At 40.5% G+C, this 25,906-nt stretch overlaps 1 protein-coding gene and 1 pseudogene across 1 annotated transcript; one reads left to right on the top strand and one right to left on the bottom strand.

Moving 5' to 3' along the window:
• Nucleotides 1-1,196: 1,196 nt before the first annotated feature.
• Nucleotides 1,197-2,961, bottom strand: LOC126596744 (inositol-tetrakisphosphate 1-kinase 1-like; annotated as a pseudogene).
• A 15,702-nt stretch (nucleotides 2,962-18,663) lies between these two features.
• LOC126596467 (cysteine--tRNA ligase 2, cytoplasmic-like) lies at nucleotides 18,664-22,842 on the top strand. The gene is made up of 9 exons (XM_050263061.1): nucleotides 18,664-19,018; nucleotides 19,270-19,333; nucleotides 20,170-20,331; nucleotides 20,440-20,610; nucleotides 20,696-20,977; nucleotides 21,074-21,199; nucleotides 21,705-21,938; nucleotides 22,053-22,172; nucleotides 22,260-22,842. The coding sequence occupies exons 1-9, from the start codon at nucleotides 18,849-18,851 to the stop codon at nucleotides 22,611-22,613; spliced, it is 1,683 nt and encodes a 560-aa protein (XP_050119018.1). The 5' UTR covers nucleotides 18,664-18,848; the 3' UTR covers nucleotides 22,614-22,842.
• The last annotated feature ends 3,064 nt before the right edge of the window (nucleotides 22,843-25,906 follow it).

Genomic DNA, 25,906 nt, shown 5'->3' with positions numbered 1-25,906 from the left:
ATCTGGGATCGGCACTTCGACAAATTGCCCGTGATTTCCGTAAAGCTGAGTTTGCACGTGACGGGTGCCGACGAGGCTGAAAAAGACTGGCGCCTCTTCGATATCTGGGATTGGCGCTTTAACAAATTGCCCGTGATTTCCGCAAAGCTGAGTTTGCGCGTGACGGGTGCTAACGCGTCTGGAAAAGCAAGATGTTTCTCCGATTTCTGAGTTTGCCTCCTCGATTTTTTGAATTGGCCTCTTCGAATTCTGAGCTCGCTTCTTCAATCTCTGAAATCTCGTCGAGTGTTGATTTTTATAGAGGCACGCAGTTCGTTTCAAAGCACACTTGAATTTTTTTTTTGCTTGTAGAAAACTCCCTTCGTGCACTTCTAAGATCTTGATTTTGTCCGACTTCTTATTTCTTCAACACCTTTGAAAATGTCTAGCCCCTCCGACCGTCGTCTTGATTTGAACCTTGGTGAAGAGGCAGTTCCGCATTCTCCAAACAACATATGGCGCCCATCCTTCATATCCCCTACTGGTCCTCTTACCGTCAGGGATTCGGTGGTGAAGAATGATATGACCGCTGCGGTGGTGGCCCGAAACCTTGTCACTCCCAGAGATAACATACTACTTTCCAAACAGTCTGATGAGTTGGCTGTTAAGGATTCTCTGGCTCTCAGTGTGCAGTGTGCAGGTTCTGTGTCTAATATGGCCCAACGCCTATTTGCTCGAACCCGTCAAGTTGAATCATTGGCGGCTAAAGTGACGAGTCTCAAACGGGAGATTAGAGGGCTTAAGCAGGAGAATAAACAATTGCATAAGCTCGCACATAGCTATGCGACAAACATGAAGATGAAGATTGACCAGATGCAAGAATCTGATGGTCATATTTTACTTGATCATCAGAGGTTTGTGGGTTTGTTCCAGCAGCATTTGCCTTCGTCTTCTGGGCTGTACCGCGTAATGAAGCCTTAAATGATCAACCTTCGGTGCCTCTTCCTCATGGGGTTCTGCCTAGTACTGAGGCTCTGAATAATCACTCTTTGGTGCCTCTTCGATCTGGGGCTCCGCCGAGTATTGAGGCGCTATTTGATCAACCTTGAAAGTCCCTTCCTGTAAATTTGATTTTTTTTTTTTAAGTATGTATAATGCAAATTTATGTAAAATTTCCAGAATAAATAAAAACGAGCTTTATTTCTCTCAATGCATTTATTTATTTATTTTATTTTATTATTATTTTTTTTTTTTTCTTTTGGTGCTGGATGCACCAAGTTCCATCATCATTTTTTTACAATTTTTTTTTCTTTCTGCACATAGTGCCCATGCACCACCAGAAACTTTTGATCTGCCATGGGGCTGTTCCCCATCTTTGATCCACCATCCCATTTTCTATTATTTTTTTTTTGTATAAATTTCGATGATGGGCTGGGGAATTTGCAGGGAGCGGAGCAAGGAGGCCGAGAAGATGGTGCTTCGAGCTTCACGACCGGCTAGTCGTTTGACGGCGGTTGTGAAGTTGGAGAAAGAGGGCAAAGAGCATGGATAGCACGGACGTGAGTTGAGGGCCGAAGAAGAAGGTGAGAAGTCGCAACGGCGCTGGGTGATGAGCAGAGGGCAGATCGCAGCCACTGAGCACGGCCAATAGACTCCGCCTCGTCAATTCCTACCGAGCCCATGCCAACATTATGCATGTGATTCCTCCGATAGCTTCAACACGTTCAGCAATTCAACCGAGTCACACAAGCTCAGACAACTTCAGCCTTTCATCGCAAAAAGAAATTCACAGCTACCTAAATTGGAAAAGAAATAAAAACCCAATCCAAGTAACATAATTGTCAATTTCCTTTTCTTGCTCGGCTCCTCTTACTCCTCCTTATGACCCCTGTGTTGTTTGACACCGGACTCCAAACTTGTGGCAGCTTCTTCTTCCTTGAGCTGCAGGAGTTTCTTTTGGTTTTGGCTTTGGGGATGACTACTTGTTGCAAGCAGATTCAGCAAAAAAAGTCAGTCAAGGCATGCTCATAGTTAGGCAATTTAGCATGCTCAGGAAGGTAATTGATGTCGATCACAAAATAGCTGCTAGGGTCTTTCGAATCCCTTATCACGTCAAAATTGAAAAATGGAGTTTGAGGCCCACGCCCCCTTCGCCACCTTCTCAACAAACTCCAGCGGAGGCATTTCGTGAGAATCATGAGCCAGATTATGCTCGTCATTCGCAGAATTTGATATCTGTGAAAAAGGAAGCACTGCCCCTTCCAATGTGGTCACCTGCTCCTCCGAAACGTCCGGCAGTGACCTCCGCTTGACGCACTGGACGTGCTTTCCGATTGAGTAACCCTTGAACACCACCCCGCCGTGGTTCACAAATTGTTGCAGCAAAATGAGACTATCAATATCGGCCAGAAGACTGCGCAACCCCTTGGGGCTAAAAATCAAACACATCTCGTGCGACTCGGCGCTGCCAATCGCAAACAACGGCTTTGCAATCACCGGAAACTCCAACCCCGCCAACAAATTAGTTGCTTCTTCGCATTCTGGGTAATGGTCAACCAGCACCTGTTTGGGCACCGAGATCTTCGATTGGAATCTGTCGCCTGACTGATGCAGCTTCGATTCAAAGGCGATGACGACATCAAGCATAGAGACCCGATTGTGGTAGTGCTCGTAGCTCTCGGATCTGAGGAGGAGCAATCGATGTTGGCGTGTGCGCCGAAGCCGAAGGTGGTGAGTGCGAGGTTGGTGAGGAAGGACACAGGTCCAGCGGTTGCTGGAATTGGGTTACGCCGGCACTGAAGAGCACGGAGGTAGTAGAGCGGCGGAACGGTGGTGAAGACTTGAGAGCAGCGAATTTGGCAGAGAGGTCGTTGCCGATGACTGCCTTTATTTCCTCGTCCACCTGATCGGAAATGGTCCGATTATATTTGGAATTTGGAGGAGAAGCATTTTCAGATCGGAGTCGTCGGTGACTTTGGACATGTCGACGTCGTACCTGTCGTAGCTCAGGAACCTCGCCATAGCGACGACGAAGCTGGTTTTCCGGTGCCGTAGGGGTCGTAGAGCAAAAAACTCCGCTTCCAAACGCGGAAATTTTCGAGATCGGACCAGATTTTATTCTTCAGCTCAGCGTTCATCACCACGGTGTCGAATGTGGCGAGGTGCGTGAACGGAACCGATCGCCACCTTTCATTTTCGCTGGAGAGGTTCATGTAGAGCTTGATCTCTCTGTTCCGCTGCTCGATTTCGTCGGTGACGGTGAGGATGTGCTGGAAGTACTGGCGGAACACACGGCGCTTGTCGGACCAGTTGATTTTCAAGACGAATGAGCGGATTCCGTCTGACTGGGATTTCTGGAGGGAGCGAGGTCGGGATCCCGAGCTTCTCGAAGATGATTTGGGTTTTGATGCTGTTGCCTTTGCAGTTGTTGCAAAAGCAATAACTGTTGTTGTTGCAATGCCTTTTCATTTTCCATGCCTGCCTTGTATCTCTTCACCTGCGACATTGCGGTTGCAAAAAATCTATCCCAAAACGAAAAGGAGCTGAGTTGCTGCAACTACGGCAGAAAATGGAGGACTGATTGCTCTCTGGCGTTTGGTGTGCGCTTTGAATGGCTTTTGCTGTCGAGACAGTGGTGGTTGTTGTGGCTTCTGCATCATTTTTCTATCTTATTTTCTCGGGAAAATTAGAAAGATTGAGGTCTTTGATATGGGGAGCCCTATTTCTTTTCTCGCCGTTCCCTTTTATTTCCTTGGAAAGTCGGTTGTTTGGATCGGAAAGAAATAACATAGAGGAAAGAAAACCAAATATGGGATCTGGGATTTGTAACTGAAGTCTGAGCAGGCATTGGACTTGACCGTGGATTGGGCTTGGAGTCTGCCACTTGGGCCTGGATGGCCTCCTTTTGAGAGGCTTGCTGCTGATGGATATACATACATACATACATATATATATGTATGTATATGTATGTAAAAGAACTCCTTTTTTTTTTTTGTAAACAAGTAATAACGTATGTATTCCCTTTTTTTTTCTTTTTCTCTTTCTTTTTAAATACATAAAACATATGTATATTTTTTTTCTAATAAAACATTATTATTATTATTTTTATTTGATGTGACTGAACTTGAAATTGAATATTCAAGCTGCCTACGTACCCTTCCAAAGAGATCAAGTCAAAACGTAGTTCAAATGCATACATATATTTTTTTTTTTGGTATTTTCTTTTTTGCTCCGTTTGCAGTTTCAGCTCATGCAGGCAAGGAGCGTTGGTGTCGTTTGCAGTTTCAACTCGTGCAGACAAGGAGCATTTGGTGCCGTGTTGCAGTTTCAGCTCGTGTAGGCAAAGAGCGTCTGGTGTTGCCTTTTATGCTCGTGCGGATCAGGAGCGTTGTGCCATGCAGTTTAGGCTCGTGCAGGCGAGGAGCCTCGTGTCCTACAGTTTAAGCTCGTGCGGACAAGGAGCTTTGGTTCATGCAGTTTAGGCTCGTGCGAACAAGGAGCATTGGTTCGTGCAGTTTAGGCTCGTGCGAACAAGGAGCATTGGTGTTGCCTTTTATGCTCGTGCAGACCAGGAGCTTTGTGCCATGCAGTTTAGACTCGTGCGGGCGAGGAGAATTTGTGAATTTTGTTAAGCAATTTTGGAGAGGCGTTCCTCACAATCTTCATATCAAGGAGCCTTGACCGAGTGATTTGAAGAAGTCTTTGGGAAAGAAATCGTGCATTGTGATGGGGATGGACAATCTATGTGTTGAAATTTCATCATCTTCAACACGTTCACATTGCTTTGAAGGTTGACAAGAGCTGCTTTGCCCCCTTTCCGATTGGCGGACTTGTGAATGAGACGTATGCTTCTTGTGCAATTTCTTAGGAGTGACTTGAGTCCATCCTTCAACTTTGCTTGTCTTGGAGGATGCCCCCTGAGGTTGAGGTAAAAATTTTGAGTCAGAAGAGCCAGAAGTGATGGTGGTATAGTTTGACTTCACCACATCGTCAAGATCTAGCTCGATGATTCCTTTCTGAGCCAGCTTCATGATGAGATCTTTCAGCACGAAGCACTTTTCTGTCGGATGACTGATGAAGCGGTGGAATTTACAGTACCTTGGACTGTCGGTGCGATTCATCTCTTCTGGCCGTCTGCACTCAAGCAAGCCGATCACCTTCTTTTCCAGCAAGTCTTCTAACATGGCAACCACATCAGAGTCGGGGAATGGATAAGTTTTCTCCTCAAGCTCCTTCAAAGTGCGTCTACGCATCTCTTGATCACGAAAAGCTTCAGCTTGAATCGCCTTGCCTCGTGTAGGGATTTTGACGGGAGATGTGTTGACTGTCATTGCTTCCTTGGTGGATTTCCACGTAGCCTTCTCCACCTTTGTCTCAAGAATTTTGTCGTTCTTGTAGTCGGCGATCGGTTCCTTCTTCCCATGATGGGCGATGCTCAACTCCATGTCATGGGCGCGGGTGGCCAATTCCTCGAAGGTCCGTGGTTTAATGCCTTGAAGGATGTATTGCAAACCCCATTGCATGCCTTGGATGCACATCTCGATTGAAGAGGTTTCCGATAGCCTGTCTTTACAGTCGAGGCTTAGAGTGCGCCATCTGTTGATGTAGTCAATGATTGGCTCGTCCTTCCACTGCTTTGTGCTCGTTAGCTCTAGCATGCTCACAGTGCGCGGGTGCTGTAGAAGCAGTTGAGGAATTCCCTTTCCAACTGTTCCCAGCTGTTGATGGACTGAGGCTCTAGGTCCGTGTACCACTCAAAGGCATTTCCTTTCAGCGAGCGCACAAACTGCTTGGCGAGGTAGTCTCCCTCCGTCCTCGCGTTGTTGCAAGTTTCGACGAAATGTGCAACGTGCTGCTTTGGGTTTCCTTTTCCATCAAACTGCATGAACTTTGGTGGTTGATATCCCCTCGGCATCTTTAGGGCATCAATCTTCTTTGAATAAGGCTTTGAGTACAACCCGAAGGTATTTGAGCTCCCTTCGTACTGTGCTTTGACGGTGCTGGCAATCATCTCTTGCAACTGCTGGATAGAAAGAGATCCCATGAGTGCCGTTTCTTGGTCTGGCTCTGGCTTCACATCGATTATCTCCACCGTAGGCTCATCTTCTGGGTTAGGGTTCTTGCCGTCCTGTGGCTCTAGTCGACTAACGAGTGTAGCGATTTGCAAGTCTTTTTCTTCCACAGTTCGGGTTAACCTTGCGATTGCTTCATTTATTTGAGCCAATTGTTCTTCGATGGAGGTAACGCCGATGGTCATGACTTGTGCAACCAATAGACGTGACTTTCCTTTAGACATCCAAGATGCTGACGAAGAACGTCGTTGGTTGTTTTGGGATGTCATCTTGTGTGCCTCAGCAGCATGCTTCGGTGCCCCCAGCGAGGTCAGGTTGATGACAGACTCACACCTTTGATGCTCCATTTGCTCTTTTAGCGACACCAACTTTGAAGTGGCATGTTGAGGAGCGGTTGTGGCGCCAATGGATTGTTCATTTGCGGCAGAAGTGCTTAGGATCATTCCCTCAGTGATTGCGAGAACGGCTTGTCCCTTGCTTGATGCCATTGACTTTGAGGTGTGTTTGGATTCCTTGAACGGAGAAAGAGATGAGAGGTAGAGATTGTCCCACCGGGCGTGCCAAATTGTGAACACGAAATTTTCCTGAAACGAAAGCGACAAGAACAACGTGCACAAAATAATATTATGTATTTTGATGATTTTGGGTTACAATCTCTCTCTATTTTGATCCTCTGATTCGATCTCCGTAAGGTGTTGATTTGTGGATGTTTCGTTGATCCAAGGGCCGTCGAGGCTTGATCTTGGATGAACTGTTGGAAGTTTCTTCAAGGGGCCGTGGGCTTGATCTTTGAATGTGGATTTGAGCGGATCTTCAAGGAGCCGTTGGGGCTTGATCTTGAGGATGAGTGTTTCTTCAAGGGCCGTTAAGGTTTGATCTTGAACAACGGTGATGAACGGATCTTCAAGGGCTTTTGGGCTTGATCTTGAAGAACGGTTGGATGTGTGGATTTGTTGATGTTTGTTGATCCAAGGGCCGTCGGGGCTTGATCTTGGATGAACGGATGATGAACGATGGTGCTTTCTTCAAGGGCCGTCGGGGCTTGATCTTGAATTGGTGGAAGTTTTTCAAGGGCCTTTGGGGTTTGATCTTGAAGGTGGATGATTGTTGATCCAAGGGCCGTCGGGGCTTGATCTTGGAAAAACGATGAACGAAGAACGAAGAAGGCTTTCTTGATTCTTCGGGATGAACGGATGATGAACAATGAACACTTTCTTCAAGGGCCGTCGGTGCGTGATCTTGAATTGGTGGAAGTTCTTCAAGGGCCTTTGGGGCTTGATCTTGAATGTGGATGATTATTAATCCAATGGCCGTCGGGGCTTGATCTTGGGATGAACAGTTGTGTGGATTTATTGATGTTGTTGATCTAAAGGGCCGTTGGGGCTTGATCTTAGGATGAACAGTTGTGTGGATTTGTTTATGTTGTTGATCCAAAGGGCCGTTGGGGCTTGATCTTAGGATGAACAGTTATGTGGATTTGGTGATGTTGTTGATCCAAATGGCCGTTGGGGCTTGATCTTAGGATGAACAGTTATGTGGATTTGGTGATGTTGTTGATCCAAAATGGCCGTCAAGGCTTGATCTTAGGATGAACAGTTGTGTGGATTTGTTGAACACTTTCTTCAAGGGTCGTCGAGGCTTGATCTTGAATTAGTGGAAGTTCTTCAAGGGCTGTTGGGGCTTGTTCTTGAAGGAGAAATTTCTTCAAGGGCCATTAGGGCTTGATCTTGAAGGAGGATTTGACGAAGAACGAAGAGGGCTTTCTTGATCCTTCGGGATTTGCTTGAATTTGGGAGGTTGGATGCTTGAAAGCTTTAGAGTTTCAAAGCTTCAAGGATTTTGGATGTGTGGGGAGTATTCTCTTCCATTTTGGGAGTAGATAAATGTATTTGTGAATTGGTTGATGATACCTTGATGTAGAAGCCTATTTATAGGCTTTGAGAATGAATCACCACCACAAAATATTTTTTTCTTTTCCAAGCACCATTGCCTAATTTCCCACTTAATACAATTTTAAACTTGAAGTGGTAATTTTATGGCCTAATTCTCCACTTAATATCATTTTAAACTTAATATGTGCATGCTTTGTCATTGCCCAAAATGAGAAGAAAACCTTGTTTTGATCTTCAATGGATTGAAATGTGCTTGCCTTGTCATTGCCCAAAATGAGAAGAAAAAACTTATGTAATCCTCCAAGGGTATTTCTTTTTATTTTGTTGAGTCACACACCATGTGTACAATTTGTATGACACGTGGCATATGCCATGTATGCTTTGACACGTCAAAATTTTAATGCGTTGGTGAACATTTATTTCACCGCAATTTTGATGTCTACAGTTATATAATAAATTTTAATAAAATGCAACAAACCACCTTAGACCGTCTCCAAAGGAGATGTCAAATCATAAGTAGAATGTCATGTAATCAGATTTGAAGGTATGAGCAAACTCCAACCAATATGTCAATCCTATGTGGATTGACATATGAGTTTTCATATGTCAAATTTGACATATGAGAAAATGTGATGTCAAATAATTTTTAATTATTTTATTGTGTGGGTCTCATTAATGCACAAATTATAGATCTTAAAAAGCTAATTTAATTGATTTATTTTTTAAATTGGTCCTACAAAAATCATTTAAAAACATATTGGTTGGAAAAAGAGGAAATCTGACATTGTCACGTCAGTCATTAAATTAACATTTGACATTTATCTTTTGAGATCTTTATTGGAGATGCTCTTACCTTTGCCTAGGATTCTAAGCGCTAGGTCTATACCCGCCACCCGATTAGTACCTATTACCTTTTAGAACTTTGCTAGAAATACATCTCAAAACTTGTCTCCGACAATCTAAGTGGATCGACAAGATCAATGGAAATGTTGGTTGTAGAATCTGGGCCTAGATCATATTGGGGTATATCATTTCTCATGGACCTCACAAGTCCTAGTCATAAGCAAGAGATTTTCAGTTTTTATCAAAGTATTTTTGACTTTGTGCATCTCAATATATTAATATATTTTCATATCAATTAAGTTTGACATTTTATAAAATTTAAAATCTAACATTTAATGGAATTTAAATTACAAAAATAACCATTAATTAATTTTATTACCTTAAAAAAGGCCAACTTAAAAAATGGAAAATTTCAAAATATTTTGATCGAAAAGTATAAAATTTTCAAATTAAGTTGTTTTTTCTCAAAATTCTAATTAGGAATGATTACTTTTTTGGATTATGAATGATTTGTTGTGACATAAATTTTAAAAATCTTTGGCAGATTTAATTTCCTTTTATGCTAATAATTCTTTCCTATTAAAAAATTTATTACTTAAAAAGCAAAGCAATACAAATTTCTGTCACTTTCTTTTATTTGCCGCTCCAGTAAGAGAAAGTACTCATAATAGGGGAGCGAAAGGTGCAATCGCATAGGGCCGCCAAATTTGAAGGGCCCCCAACAATTTTTGGTATCTTATATTTATTTTTTGAACAAACAATATTATCCATACTAAATGGTGGAGAGTGGGCTAAGCCTCTTAATGAGCTAGTAATAATGTGATTCAAATTCACTTTGGTAAGAATCGAACCTAATTAGGAATGAGTACTTTTTGAGATTATGAATGCTTTGTTGTGACATAAAATTTAAAAATGCTTTTTTTATTAACACCCCACGTAATGTTGAATACACCCCACATTGAAATTTAATATTAAATGACTTATATACCCTATTATGCAATGACAATTTCGACATTATAAGATTTAAAAAAAAAAAGAAATTTCTAAATACACACCAAATCACTTTTAAAGTATATTTATCTTCAATTCTCAAATCCCCTTTCATCCTCCATTGTAAAATAAAATTCTAACCAATGAAACTAATACGTTGATTGAGAATTTTTTTTTTTATACGAATGAAACACGAAATCGATGTTTTAGAAACTTCTCATGAGGTAAGACTATATTTTTCATTTTTGTGTGATTTCAATGACATCTCCCTATATAAAGTGAGAGATTAGTCTTTCGATAGAGATAATTTAGGGTAGGATCAGATTCCTTTGATGAACAATGAAACTTTAAGTAGTCCGAATTTGTGAATTACAAATACTGCAAATACTTGCATGCGATTCCCAGGAAACCATAATATTTTGTTGTGTGTTCAAGCTCTTAGAGGGAATTTAAGGTTTTATGTCATATTATTCAAAGTGCCTGCAGTCATGGGTTGTATCTACACCATGGTCATGCAAAACCCTCACAACAATTTCAAGAGAAAATAATCAGCATAAGACATTTGTGATTATTTTTCTCCTTCTTTTCCCCTTTTTATTAGGTTTTCTCATACCCTCCATACTTTACGCATGGTATTTTCATGCATTCTCATTTTTGTGATTGGAAACGAAATTGTAGAAGTCTGAGTTATCTGAATATATGAATGGGGAAGTCTTCTGTAGTGAGTCTTTATATGCGGTGAGTATTTTGTAGTCAAAACCCTTGATAGTAGAACACTTTGAGATGCAGACACCAGTTTGCTCCTTTAACTTACTTATATCTCTTAGTTGATCGTTTGATGATCTAATTTCGAATGCTGATCAATTCCTACTGGTCATCAAACCTTAGTTGCTCAGAGAGGGTTTTACTCCCAAGTCAATTTAGTTTACAATAATTAAAAATGAGTATTATAAGATGTGAAAGATGTGGGGTGTGACACACCCCGTTCCGAAGGAGGGCATGCTGGCCTTCACGTGAGAGTGACGTAACCATTTACACAGTCCGAAAGCTTTAAAGATACAATTACTAAGATGTAACACACGAGGGTGAGTCCTACTTTTGTGAATTCTGTCATAACACTGTGGGAATCCTCGTGAGCCACCAACACTGCTAACTAGAACCTAGAGGGGCGCAGAATAAAATTGAGTGGGTTAGTAAAACCAAAGTTTTTCAAAAAACATTTCATTTAAAACATTTCTAACCCCTCGCTGTAAAACCTGTATACTTTCCCAGAAATTGAATTTAAATAAAAGTATGTTTTTAAAATGCCATGCATGCATATTGTGAATTATATGAATTAGTAATTGATGCATATATATATATATATATGAAATGGTGCTGTGGACGCACATATGAGTTTTATGTTATTCATATGATTTATTGTAATGTGAATTGTGTTGAGAGCTCATAACCTTCACCCCTGGTATTAGTGCTTATAATATTCACCGCACCGCACGCTCACCTTGGATCCAAGTAGGTGCATGTCGTACAGACCATGAGAGAGTTCCGACATGCTAGTCGTACATATCACTAGAGGTGGTTCCGACTGGTAGGTGACCTTAGATTATATGCACAGATGATTGATGAGAGAAGCACTATAGTGTATTATTACACCATTCTTGTCGTACAGACTACTTCAGGTAGTTCCGACTTATGTGCAGAGTAGTGCCGTACAAGTCACCGTGGTGACTCCGGTTGGTTTGGATATTGAGCTATGGAATTAACCGTATAGGACCAACTGCAGGGTCTCTGGTTGATTCATTATGTCACATGTTATATTGATGTATTATTAATCTGTTATTGACATTTATGGCATGGCATATTTTATGGGTTTTGATAAAAATTGGTGATTTGAGATATTTGAATAAGTATATGCATATTATGTCTGATCCTAGAATCAAGACGTGTTGGCGGTCACGTCTTGATTCTAGGATCGGGGTGTGTTAGGATGTGTATATAGAAAATATAAGGTGTATGTTGAGAATGTGGGGTATGAGGGTGTTATGGGAAAGGATGTGGGGTGCATTAAGATAATTGTTAATTAAAAAAGCAAATACGGAGTGTATTTGTTGTAAACATTCCTAGTTTAAGTATGATTGTGTAAATCCTAGATAAGATTTGATTCTAGTTATCCTTTCCTATTACAACTTGTATTACTTGGAGAAGAAGGAATATCTTCTCTCCCTTTACTACTATAAATAAAGGCACAATGTAGGAGGGATAACAACACACACATTCCCCTACAATTCTACAAACACACATCTCTCTCCTCTCTCTCTCTGCCGCCGGCCCTAGTCCATCTGTCAGATAAAATAGACCACAACACGTTATCAGCACGCTCCTACCGCTGTGCTTAGGAATATGACGTTGGAGATTTTTTCTGCATCAAACCAGTTCATCCATATCATCACGCAATCAGGTTCTTTCCAAACAACGGCTTTTAACTCGATATTTTGCAAGCCCTGATAGCATGAACATTCACCATGATGCATGACCCAACTTTACGTTTTACGTATTTTAGATTCTACATAAATTGTGTATGCTTCATAATCAAAATTGCTACAATTATGTGAATTTGATATTTGTCATGAATTGAATCCTACATATGTACATGCATTGAAACTATTATTTGCATATGCATCAACGTAAATATGTGATTCATTGAATTATATATGCATCTAATTAAAAAAAAAAAAAAAAAAAAAAAAAAAATTTAGGGCTGCACACAGCAGCCCATTCCCCTCTTCTCACCCCGTGGGCCTGTAATCCCACCCGAGGGTTCTTGGCTTATACTTTTAGGCCCCGAGATTTTATTATTTAATATTTTTTTAAATATGGGTTTTTATATTTTCACCCACATTTTAATTTGGCCCCGAAGACCAAAAATAAATTAATCATTATACAATATTTCTGCATATATTCTTTGCATATTTGTTTGCATATATATTTGTGTTTGCCTGCAGGAATATATGAACCTGAAGTTCATAATTACTTTGAAACCCGAAGTTTCTTATACACATGCCTTGTTTGAAAACCCGAAGTTTTCACTTAAATATATCACCCATGAAAACCCGAAGTTTTTCATGCAAAATTAAACCAATACATGTCTATTAGAACCTGTATGTTCTACTCCTATGTGAATGGATTGATTTTTCTCCATTACACTAACCACATCTTGTTCATCCATTTTGTGATAGGAACATGTCGAATTTGAACAAACTCGACTTCACCGCTTTGGAGGTTTCTGGAAGGAACTCCCTCAAGTGGGTTCAAGATGTGAAGCTCCACCTCACTGCAAAGAACTTGCGTCCTGCTATTGAAGAAGCAACAGATAAACCTGTTGGCGAGGCTGAAAAAGCCACTGCTATGATCTTCATCCGAAGACATATCCATGACGCTCTGCAAACTGAGTACCTTGCTGAGGAGGATCCACGTGCATTATGGGTCGCTTTGGCTGATCGTTTCGATCACCAAAAGGACATATTCTTGCCTGAAGCAAGACACGACTGGCAGCACTTGCGCTTCCAAGACTTTAAGTCTGTGAATGAATATAATTCTGAAGTTTGTCGAATCCGATCACTTCTCAAGTTTTGCAATGAAACTTTGACTGAAGAGGATCTCCTGGAGAAGACCTACTCGACCTTCTCTGCTTCTAATATTGTCCTGCAGCAACAATATATAGCTCAGAAGTTCACTAAGTTCTCGGATTTGATCTCTGTTTTACTTCTTGCTGAAAAGCAGAACCAGCTGTTGATGAAGAATCATCAAGCTCGACCTACTGGGGCTACTGCTGTGCCTGAAGCACATTATAGCACTAATCAGCACCCAAAACGCCAAAAGAGGCGTGGTAAGGGCGGCCAGAAGCCATCCCACCAAGGTCAACAGAGCCAAGGCCCATCCAAGGGAGGAAACAAGGCCCAGAAGCGCCCAAACCTCGCTCCCAAGGCCCCGAACTTCAAGAATAAGGGCAAAGCACCTGCCACAATGAATGACGATATGTGCTATCGTTGTGGTTCCAAGGACCATTGGTCCCGTATTTGCCGTGCTCCCAAGAAGGTTGTGGATGCATATCATTCTCGTCGTACGAAGTTTGAATCAAACTTCCTGCAAGTGGACGAACCGGAGACTACAAAGATGGAGGTTTCTGATTTTCAGGAGGATACCACTCCTATGGAAGATTAGAATCTTAGACATAGACTTATTTTTCAGTTAAAATAAGACAATTGGGGCCGAATTCCACCTTGTGGCCGAACCCCACCTTGTTTTTTTTGGTTGATTTTGAACAATTTTCCTTTATGTTTTGGATTATTAGTTGGCGATTTATTTTGGATATTAAGTTTTTAATCCTTGAAAAAATGAAATTATTTTGAATTGATACTTGTTTTTATAAACTTTTATGCATGTGACCGATTCAAATTAATTTTTCATTCTAGGTATGACTAGTGGGAAAGTTAGTTGTCTGGCAGATAGTGCAACCACGCATACTGTTTTGCGTGAACGCATCTATTTCACTAACTTCGTACCTAAAAATGCACCTCTGACAACCCTCTCAGGCCCATCCAACCTGATCGAAGGATACGGTAAGGCACGTATAATGTTGTCCAATGGTACAATCTTGACCATTGCTGAGGCACTCTATTCTCCACGTTCCGGAAGAACGTTACTAAGTTTCAAGGACATTAGAGATAACAATTACCACGCTGAAACCCACGTAGAAAACGGAGTTGAATTTCTGTGCGTAACTTCCTACGAATATGGCCAGAAGCGTATTCTAGAGAAGATGGAGCGTAACCCGAGTGGTCTGTATACTACGACCATACGCCCCATAGAATGCCACTATGTGGCCGGCCCTACCACAGGGACCGCGCACGAAATTACACTTTGGCATGATCGTTTGGGACATCCTGGACGAATAGCGATGCGCCGTATCCTCAAAACTTCACACGGGCATCCACTAACCCGAAGCTTAGGTTCGATCCATGAAATTGCATGCCAAACATGTTCTATGGGAAAGCTTATTACTAAGCCTTCTTATGACAAGATTCGTTCGAATCCTCCCATTTTTCTACAACGGATTCAGGGGGACATTTGTGGACCGATTCAACCTCCCTGCGGACCATTTAGATATTTTATGGTTTTGGTTGACGCTTCTACACGTTGGTCACACGTGTGCTTGTTGTCCACAAGGAACGCTGCATTCTCCAAACTGTTGGCTCAGGTTATCAAGCTCAGGGCTCACCACCCTGATTATCCGATCAAATCTATTCGATTGGATAATGCTGGAGAATTCACATCTAAAACTTTTGATGACTATTGCATGTCGGTTGGGGTTGAAGTTGAACATCCTGTACCCCATGTTCACACCCAGAACGGCCTGGCAGAGGCTTTCATTAAGCGTTTACAAATGATTGCTCGATCGTTGGTCATACGTACCAAGCTTCCGATCGTTGCTTGGGGCCATGCAATATTGCACGCAGCAAAGTTGGTCCGCCTGAGGCCTGTTGCGACACAACCATTTAGTGCCCTTCAGTTGGTCACCGGATGCGAACCCGACATATCGCATCTGCGCGTTTTTGGTTGTGCGGTCTATGTGCCGATCTCGCCGCCTTTACGTACAAAAATGGGGCCTCAGCGAAGGATGGGAATCTATGTCGGATATGATTCTCCTTCGATTATTCGTTACTTAGAACCTTTGACAGGCGATCTGTTTACCGCTCGTTTCGTGGATTGTCACTTCTATGAGACAATCTTCCCGTCGTTAGGGGGAGATAAGAACGTCAACGTTCCTAATGAACGACGCGAATTATCGTGGACGACTCCCACTTTGTCTCATTTAGATCCCCGCACCGCTCAGTCTAAAGCTGAAGTGCAGCGCATATTAGATCTCCAGAGCATAGCTCAGAGCATGCCAGATGCTTTCACCGATCTAGCGCGCGTGACAAGATCACATATTCCAGCTGCGAATACGCCTGCAAAGATGGATGTACCAAATGTACGACGGACTACCCTCCTGGAAGCCCGGGACGCCAATTCTGGTGATCCACGTACATTAGCGGCTAGCCAATCATCTGCCCCTACACAAAAGCGTGGCAGACCCCTTGGTTCAAAGGATTCACACCCCCGGAAGAGGAAAACCACGGCACAAGGTCCTGAAGAGCCTACCGTGAATCCGACTATCGCTTACTCATTTTACCCAACTCATGAGGAAATTCTAGATTATGGAAGCGTCCTTGAAGAGACGAATCCTCCTCCCGAGAATCGTGAGATTTCGGTCTATTATGCTAGCTTAGATGATGTGTGGCGTAGAAATGAGATGATTGTCGACGATGCATTAGCATTTGCAGTAGCTACTGAGATCATGTTGAGCGATGACATTGAACCGCGTTCCGTTGATGAATGTCGACGTAGAGCTGATTGGTCAAACTGGAAACAAGCAATCCAAGTCGAACTTGATTCACTTGCGAAACGTAAGGTGTTTGGACCTGTAGTTCCTACTCCTCCACATGTGAAGCCCGTTGGCTACAAGTGGGTTTTCGTTCGGAAGCGTAATGAGAAGAACGAAATTGTGCGTTACAAAGCTCGTCTTGTAGCACAAGGTTTCTCACAACGCCCCGGGATTGACTATGACGAAACTTACTCACCCGTTATGGATGTGATTACTTTTCGATACCTTATCAGTTTGGTAGTTTCCGAAAAACTGGATATGCAGCTGATGGACGTAGTAACCGCGTATCTCTATGGGGATCTTGATACGGAAATTTATATGAAAGTTCCCGAAGGACTTACATTGACTGGTTCAAATATTTCCAAACCCCGGAACACGCTCTCAATTCGGCTGAGGCGTTCACTATACGGTTTGAAACAATCCGGAAGAATGTGGTATAACCGTTTAAGTGAGTATTTGACTAGTCAGGGATATGTGAATAACGAACTATGCCCTTGTGTGTTCATTAAGAAGTCACATTCCGGATTTGCGATTGTTGCAGTATATGTCGATGACATGAATCTCATCGGAACTCCTGAAGAGCTCGCGAGAACTGCTTCGCACCTGAAGTCGGAATTTGAGATGAAAGATCTAGGTAAGACTCGATACTGTCTCGGCCTCGAGATAGAGCATTGTTCGGATGGAATCCTAGTACATCAATCGAACTACACCCAGAAGGTGTTGCGCCGTTTTAATGAGGATAAAGCGAAGTCTTCGAGTACTCCTATGGTCGTTCGTACGCTAGATGCAAAGCGAGATCCCTTCCGTCCAAAGGAGGATGATGAAGAGATTTTGGAGCCTGAAGTTTCTTATCTAAGTGCGATAGGCGCTTTATTGTACTTAGCTCAATGCACTAGACCCGACATCTCCTTCGCTGTTAATCTTTTGGCAAGATACAGCAATGCACCAACACGCAGACATTGGACTGGCGTGAAAGACATCTTCCGTTACCTTATGGGTACTACGGATTTGGGCTTATTCTATCCCTACGAATCCTCGAGTGATGCCGCACCCTATGCTCATCGGGTTGATTCTCGCCTTGTTGGTTATACCGACGCTGGATACTTATCTGATCCGCACAAGGCGCGTTCTCAAACGGGTTATGTCTTTACCGTTGGAGGCACCGCAATATCTTGGAGGTCAACTAAACAGACCTTAGTTGCCACTTCGTCTAACCATGCTGAAATTCTCGCCTTACATGAAGCAACTCGGGAATGCTTTTGGTTGATAGCAGTAGTGGGCCATATTCGAAGCTCCTGTGATCTTCATCCCGCCGTTAATGCCCCGACGACGATTTTTGAAGACAACGCAGCTTGCATCGAACAGCTCAAGAAGGGTTACATCAAAGGAGACAACACCAAGCATATTGCGCCGAAGTTCTTCTTTACACATCAACAACAAGAGCATCAGAAGATTGAAGTCACGCAAATCTGATCACAAGACAATATGGCCGACCTCTTCACCAAATCACTACCGAAGGCAACGTTTCAGAGGCTTGTTCATGGAATTGGTATGCGTAAACTTTCTGAGTTGTAACTTTGCTATTTCTCTTTGGAATTATGTCAAACTCAGGGGGAGTATCTTCTGGATACTTGCTTGATCTTAATGTACTCTTTTTCCCTACGATTAGGAGCATTTTTCCCACTGGGTTTTTGCTACCTAACTAGGTTTTAACGAGGCACCCACCTTGGGCTGGTCATATCCCTGATGACGTCCTGTAGACGTTTCTTTTGACTTTGCATTTCTCACGCATTTTTCCTTAGACTATGGATTTTGTCCCTACTTGGGTTTTTGCCATAGCCTTAGGGTTTTTAGTGAGACTTACTACTTATGCAAGTTCCTACCTTATTGAGAATAAGCGTTGTTCCTTGGAATCAGTGCCAACGAGTCGACTTCCTCAACTTCTGCATGATGCTGAATCTACCTTGAGTATTTACACACTCAAGGGGGAGTGTTGTAAACATTCCTAGTTTAAGTATGATTGTGTAAATCCTAGATAAGATTTGATTCTAGTTATCCTTTCCTATTACAACTTGTATTACTTGGAGAAGAAGGAATATCTTCTCTCCCTTTACTACTATAAATAAAGGCACAATGTAGGAGGGATAACAACACACACATTCCCCTACAATTCTACAAACACACATCTCTCTCCTCTCTCTCTCTGCCGCCGGCCCTAGTCCATCTGTCAGATAAAATAGACCACAACAGTATTAAGTTTATAGGATGTATATTGTGTGGGATGCTCTAATATAATAAGCCCTTTTAAAAATCTTTGGCAGATTTAATTTCCTTTTATCCTAATAATTCTTTCCTATTAAATTTTTTTATTACTTAAAATGCAAAGCATTACAAATTTCTGTCACTTTCTTTTGTTTGCCGCATCAGTCAGAGAAAATACACATAAAAGCAAAACCTTGTGATTTATGCACTGCGAATCGAATTGGAAAAAAAGGAACTTGAATTAGGGTTTAGGTCTTTTCCCAATTCGATTGCAGAAGTCTTTACAGAGAGCATTGAGCGGCCGGCAAAGGGTTGAGAAATCCGAGAATGGCCGCCGGCAAGGAGTTCATGGTTTACAACTCGATGACCCGCCAGAAGGAGACCTTCAGGCCGATAGAACCCGGCAAGGTCAGCATGTACGTCTGTGGAATAACCGCCTATGATCTCAGCCATCTCGGCCACGCTCGCGCCGCCGTCAATTTCGATGTCCTCTTCAGGTTCGCACATTCAATCTCATTATTTGCATGTTTAATTTAATAATTATGCAATTAATCGTGCTTTTGATTAGTGTGGAATTTGATATGTTTGATTTCTGTTAGAAATTAAGTGGCTTTTTTCGTTTTATCAATTTGATAAAGCTAGTTTCTTGATCACTGTCAAACGCTGCCAAATCTGTTTAGCATAATACATAAGTGAAGATTAGTTTGTGGCAACTAATCATGCGTGACATTGAATTGCAATTCTACAGATACTTAAAGCATTTGGGTTACGAGGTTACGTATGTCCGGAATTTCACTGATGTTGATGACAAGGTGAGAATCTTGAACCGTATCATGAGATGATTTTGATTGCATTCCTTTGTTACCCTTCATTAGCGTGTGCTCTGCTTTGGTTCGTTTATAGTTATACTAATACCCTTATAAATTCTTGCTGTAATGCTCATGTAGTGCATTTTCAGCCCCCTCCACTTAATGTTTCCTTTAGGGCATTTCTAACTAATTTAGGCTAAATCCCTTAGAACTTGGGAATCCATCATTGAAACAAAACATTAATGCTTCAGTTATCGTATACTTGTTATCTCATTATAGTTAAAACTTTTCGTTTGGTTTGTTTAGTGCTATAAATCTGCTTACCTTTTTTTGACTAAATTACTGGCCTGATATCGGGGTCTTTTTTCTCATGTACAAAATCAGTTATCTGGCAGCTAGCTAATGCTTTAACATTGTTTGGCATTTGAATATCTGAGACATATGGCTGTCCATGTTCTTGAAAGAATTTTGTGCATTTAGTGGTTATAGTTCTTACATCCTGTCTTTATCTGCACAATTATTTTAGAAATATCTCTTTCTTTTTGCCGTGTGCCTGTTGTCATTTATTGTTCCGCATGTGTAACACTCTTAACTCATCAACTCAGGTGAATTCATTGTAAAGGGGTTTAGATTAAACACTGGAATCTGGAATAACAATTAGTTCTTTACTCCATGGTTTTTAAACTTCTATGAGTTTATCTCTATTTTTATACATGTATTCTCTCGAACTCATATAATTTTCTATTTTGAATCTTCTGACTCTTCTTGTTCTTTTTCATTTTCATTGTGTACTTATTACTTAATGCCATGTAGAGATTGCTAATGTTTGGATGTTTCAGATAATAATGCGAGCAAATAAGAATGGTGAAGACCCATTTAGTTTAAGTAGTCGTTTTTGCAAAGAATATCTCAATGACATGGGCGATCTCCAGTGCCTTCTTCCCACCCATCAGCCATATGTTTCTGAACACATAGAACATATCAAGGATTTGATAACACAGGTTTTCTGCTTGCTCTAATGCTTATATATTATGTTTTTGTGATTGTTTCTTGTTTGTTTTATATTTATAGGCCTGCAGTTTCTCTCTAATGATTGTTATATCATGCAGATTATTAACCAAGAATATGCATATCTGGTTGGCGGGGATGTTTTCTTTGCTGTTGATAAATTTCCAAATTATGGCCAGTTATCTGGACAAAAATTGGAACACAATCGGGCTGGTGAGCGAGTTGCTGTTGATTCAAGGAAGCGTAATCCTGCAGACTTTGCATTGTGGAAGGTCTGAAGTCCTCAACCATTTACCTTGTTTTTGCGGTTTTTTGTTTGTATTTTTAAATTAATGAAACTTCAAAAGAAATCTGCAGTCTGCAAAGCCTGGTGAGCCAAGTTGGGAAAGCCCTTGGGGACCTGGTAGACCTGGATGGCACATTGAATGCAGTGCAATGAGTGCACATTATCTGACATTCAAGTTTGATATTCATGGCGGCGGCATTGACTTGATTTTTCCACATCATGAGAATGAGGTTGCCCAGAGTTGTGCTGCATGCCAAGAGAGCAGTGTGAGTTACTGGATGCATAATGGACATGTTACCAATAACAACGAGAAAATGTCAAAATCCCTCAACAACTTTTTCACTATTAGGGAGGTAAATTGTGCTAACTTTTCCTTTTAATGCTTCTTCGAGCTTCTATATATTTTCAGTTTATACTACCATTTAATATATAATTTCATTCTCTATTAGATTACTGAGAAGTACCATCCACTGGCTTTGAGACACTTCTTGATAAGCGCTCACTATAGGTCTCCCCTCAACTACACAATCTCCCAGCTGGAAAGTTCATCAGATGCTATTTATTACGTATATCAGGTATGTGGCTTGTATCCAAATAATTTTCATTTGGAAGTTCGTCTCTCAGTCCTTATGGTTATGCATGCACCTGCGTAGTTCCTAAGTTTTCTGAGACCTTTCCTTTTGCGGAATATTGTTATCCGTTGATATCTTTTATTGTATCCTGATGTGTAATTTTAGTGGACGTTGCACTAAACTTTCTGTTGGCAATTTTTCCTGGTTGGGTTAAATAGTTGTTATTGTCTTGTTCGATTACCCCTGCAAATTTTCTGTTTGTCCAATGTCTTCTGGAATGATGGCTGTTGGCATTAAATATTAATCTTTGTGATGTAGCTGGTTCCAGAAAATTCTGGACTTTTGGTTAATATAGTGAAATACAAATAAAATACTGATCAAGATTGAACAGAATTGTATAGAGACAGAAGTTAATAAGACAAGTCAAACATGCATTTTGGATCACAGCACAAATGGATTTTATGTTTCTGTATCTAGTATCTAATGGCTTGATGTTTTTTGTTGTTAGACTTTGCAAGATTGTGAAGATGCTTTAGCTCCACTTCTAGAAGAGGGTCTGAAGGAAGGTGCAGATCAAAATGGCAAAATAGTTAAAATTACTCTGACTGCCCAAGAATGCATCAGTAAGCTAAAGAATGAGTTTGAGTCCAAAATGTGCGATGACTTAAACACTGCCCAGATATTGACTGGTGCTTTCCAAGATGCGTTGAAGTTTATAAACAGTTCTTTGAATGGACTCAAGGTAAACATATAGATTCAATTCCACCATGCCTGACTTTTTTTTGGTGCTCTCTCCCACCTTTAAATGTGTGTATGGCTGTGTTGTGATAACAGAAGGTATTTTTACTTTTTATAGAAGAAGCAGCAAAAGCAAAAACAGTTATCAATGGTCCAGTCACTAATCGATGTAAAGAAAGCAGTAACTGATGATGTTCTGGACGTTTTGGGTTTAAAGTCGTCCCATACATACTCGGAGGTTATATGTCCTCTTCTTTTTTTTTTCCTTTAAATTTTAAATCATGGATTGAAGTTATCAACTACACAGGGATACTGTGTTGTACAGGTTTTGCAGCAATTGAAAGCGAAAGCATTGGAGAGAGCAGGGATGGTGGAAAACGATGTACTGAAGAAGATTGAAGAGAGAAAACGAGCAAGGGAAAACAAAGACTTTGCAATGAGTGATCAGATCAGAGCTAATTTGACTAGAAAAGGCATTGCACTCATGGACGTGGGCAAGGAGACAATCTGGAGACCTTGTGTACGAGAGGAGCCCATCAAGGAAGAGGAAAAACAGCCGCCGACTGAAGAGGAACAAAAGGTATTGCCGGTTGAACAAAAGGAAGAGCAAAAGCAGCTGTCAAGTGAAGAAGAACATAACGCATTACCGGTCGAAAAGGAACTGGCTGTGTCGACGTGAATGTTGTACAACCTTAGACCTGCCTTGACCTGTTAACAACTTAGTGTGAGTGATGATTGGCAGGATTTTATATCTTTTGAGGTCGAGAAATCGCTTATTAGTTTTGATTCATACATGATTAGTCTTGTAATACTTTGGGGATCAGATGGGCCAAGTCCCCCTGGAGTCTTGAAGTTTTTATTTTGTAACCTATTTTACTTCCTTTTTGATATATATTTTTTGGGTCCTACTGTCCTCTAAATTTCCCTTGTGCTAGGGATTGTTTGGAAGTGTTTTTAAAATGATTGAAATTGATTTTAGAGAAAAGGTTTTTGCATTCTAATAGTACTTAAAAGTGCTTTTTGCAAGCACATAACTAATGTTTTTTCAGAATTCACTTATATTTTCATCAAGGATTAGTGCCAAAAAGTATTTTCACCATAAGTGTTTTCAGTTATTTTAAAAGCATTTTCAAACGAGCTTTTAGACTAGATCTACACGATTGATTCTACAAAGCCTTTTTTTTTAAGAAAACCAATTAAAATGATTTGAAAACTTTGAGTTTTAATGAAAAAGACAAAATAAAGGGTAAAGTAAATAGTATCATGATTGACTTTTTAGTGTAAAAAATGTGATTTTTTATTAAAGTGAACAATACTAAGAAATTTTCGTTAAGGTTCTTATTTTTTTATTGCTATTTTGTTTTGTATACTAGTTGGCCCAATACACAAGTCCAAAATGGTATTAGGTTTCATTTTTAGGAAAACTAATTAAAATGGTTTAAAAATTTGAGTTTTAACAATAAGGATAAAATAAAGGGTAAAGTGAATAGTACAAGGATTGACTTTTTAGTGATAAAAATGTGATTTTTCGTTAAAGTGAACAGTATCTAGAGTTTTTCGTTAAAGTTCTCTTCTTTTTTTGGTTGACGACTGGTCTAAACGCTTAACAAAAAGAAACTACAACAAGGCCTAGAGCTCCAAGTAGCGTCTACCACAAGAAGATGCCGACAAGATACATGAGCTTTGATTGAAGCAAACTGGACCAAGGAAACATGATAAACTCGGGAATCCGTGCCGTTTAAAATTAATCCAACGACTGAAGTTATTATAACTTTTAAAGTGGATCTCTGTTTGTAGACGTTGGATCAATTTTCAACGGTACGTATTCCCTGATTTGGTAGATTAGGAGGAAGGGATCCGGATCCCTTTCCCATGTTAGTCTATTCATCAGCCACATAATTTATCTCTTGATAAATGGCTAGAGAATTATTATTAGCACTCTAAAAATCTCATTTGGCACTTCAAAATTTCTATAATTAGAAAAAAAAATACACTTGTGAGGAATGTAAAATGAAAATTTTGAAATACTAATAACAATTTTTAATGGCTAATACATTATCTATTCTAAAATTGAGGAGTGAATTGACTGTAGCTTAGCTACAGTCAATTGTTTGCCCCTTGATTTCATCTGATTTACAATAAAACCATGAGATTTGGGCTGGGTTTGAAGGGTATTTATTAGAATTTAGAAGGGTAATTTTGTCCGCAAGGTTTAGGACGGATTACCCTTTGATTTCTCCTTATTTACAAGAAACCCATCAGATTTGGGTTGGGTTGGAAGGGCAATTTTGTCCTATCGGTTTTGAGCAAATTCGGGGGTTGCCGTGTAGGTTTTCATTTGTTGTCCTTCAATGAGGGTTTCGGGGGGATGGAGGCTTTGACAGAGAGAGAGAGAGAGAGAGAGAGAGAGACAGACAGACAGACAGACGGAGATCAAGATAGATGGCGATGGAAAAAGAGCGAGGGGGAGGGGTATGGGTGATGGATTTCAGAAGTGGGAGAGTGGGATGGTCAGAGAAAACCATACGGGTCGTCCGGATTTGCCGCTGCATGCCTGGATTTCCAAAGATAAGTTCCTGTTTTTTACTGTCAGCTTACATTGTCATCGTTTCTGCCTTTTTGTTGTGGATTATTTTCGATTTTTTTGGTGTGTTAGGTCAGTTTTTAGGGGATTCATCAGAGATATTAATTTCCCTTATTTGTTTTGTTTTCTCTCATTTTGGACATTCATCTCTCTTTCTGTCTGTTTGTTCTCTGTTTTAAGGTTGGTTGCTTCTTTTTTTTTTTGGGTTTTTTTGTGTGGCTTTTTATTTATTTTTCCAGGTTATAGATCTGATGGTTTTTTGTATACCAATCTTCGTTTTGTTTTTCCTGGAAAATTGTTTTGATCTGATTGTGGGTTTGTGGGTTTTAATTTCTTTCGTTTGTTTCAGGTTGCAAAGCAGGAGGTTCTGACCTGAGGGTTCAATTCAAGGTACTGTTATTATTATTTTTAGTTCTTATAGTTTAATGTTTCGAACTGATGTGATGATTTGGTTGTGAAATGTGGGATTTCTATTCGGCTTCTGTTGCCTATGTGATGTTCTCTGTTTTTATTGCTGGGTAGAGATTCCATATATTCTGGGTCTCTAGAAAACACCTCTTCAGTTCTACGAGAGGAACTAAATAACACATTTTTCCTGAATCCCATAAGCCTGCAAGAAGCAAAACAAGCTAAGAGTCATTTATACAATATAAACACACGAACTAAGTTTGAATTCTTACTCTTATTCTCGCTATTTTTTGGCTGTTTAGTTTGGACTCCCATCGCAGTGTCATCATTTTGGTATGCATATGTGGTTCTTGGATTGAAGAACAAAAGTTGCCTTTGTTTTGAAATTGCAATTTAGTTGCTGTCCGTGTCTGTTTGAGTGTTTTGTGAATTTGTTTTTAGGACTAAAGTTATATTGGTTTTGAAATGGTCTTTGAAGATGATTGTGTTATTATATAAACTGCATATAATTTGGATATGATGAGAAAACTAATTAAACTGAATCTTGGTAATGATTTAGTTCTTGAGAAGTTGTCAAAAAACAAGGTTTAAATAGGAAGAACATCATCCTTACCAGATAAGTCATTCATAGCATTTTGAGCATCTTGAAAAAGTAAATGAGGGTATGATGCGATTCAATATAGTTACAAATCGACCTACTGTTAAAATGCAGAGGCGGAGCTCTAAACTATATACTCTTTAAAAGAAAATTAAAAATTTAATGTCATTATATCAAGCCGTTACCTAAGTTCTCTCATCCTAATCCCTTGCATCAGTTACCAGTTCATCATAAGTTACCATTCAGACTCACAATAGAGTATTAATAAAAATAAATTAACTATGCATTCCGAATGATAACAGAAGTAAAAACTTAGTATCTAATTTAGTGTTCTGTAATTTGAGAACTAGGGTTTTGTTGTTTTAGAATCTTTAGGGGTATT

This window comes from Malus sylvestris, chromosome 13 (genome assembly GCF_916048215.2).
Source record: "Malus sylvestris chromosome 13, drMalSylv7.2, whole genome shotgun sequence".
Taxonomy (NCBI): domain Eukaryota; kingdom Viridiplantae; phylum Streptophyta; class Magnoliopsida; order Rosales; family Rosaceae; genus Malus; species Malus sylvestris.
Note: the sequence above shows the minus strand (reverse complement) of the source record. Positions and strands in the feature narration are given on the sequence as shown.

Excerpts from the sequence above, each read along its gene's own strand:
- LOC126596467 (XM_050263061.1), top strand. The coding sequence starts at position 18,849 with ATGGCCGCCGGCAAGGAGTTCATGGTTTACAACTCGATGACCCGCCAG. Across the intron at positions 20,611-20,695 it reads CAGACTTTGCATTGTGGAAG|TCTGCAAAGCCTGGTGAGCC; the intron begins GTCTGAAGTCCT and ends AGAAATCTGCAG. Across the intron at positions 21,200-21,704 it reads CTATTTATTACGTATATCAG|ACTTTGCAAGATTGTGAAGA; the intron begins GTATGTGGCTTG and ends TTTTGTTGTTAG.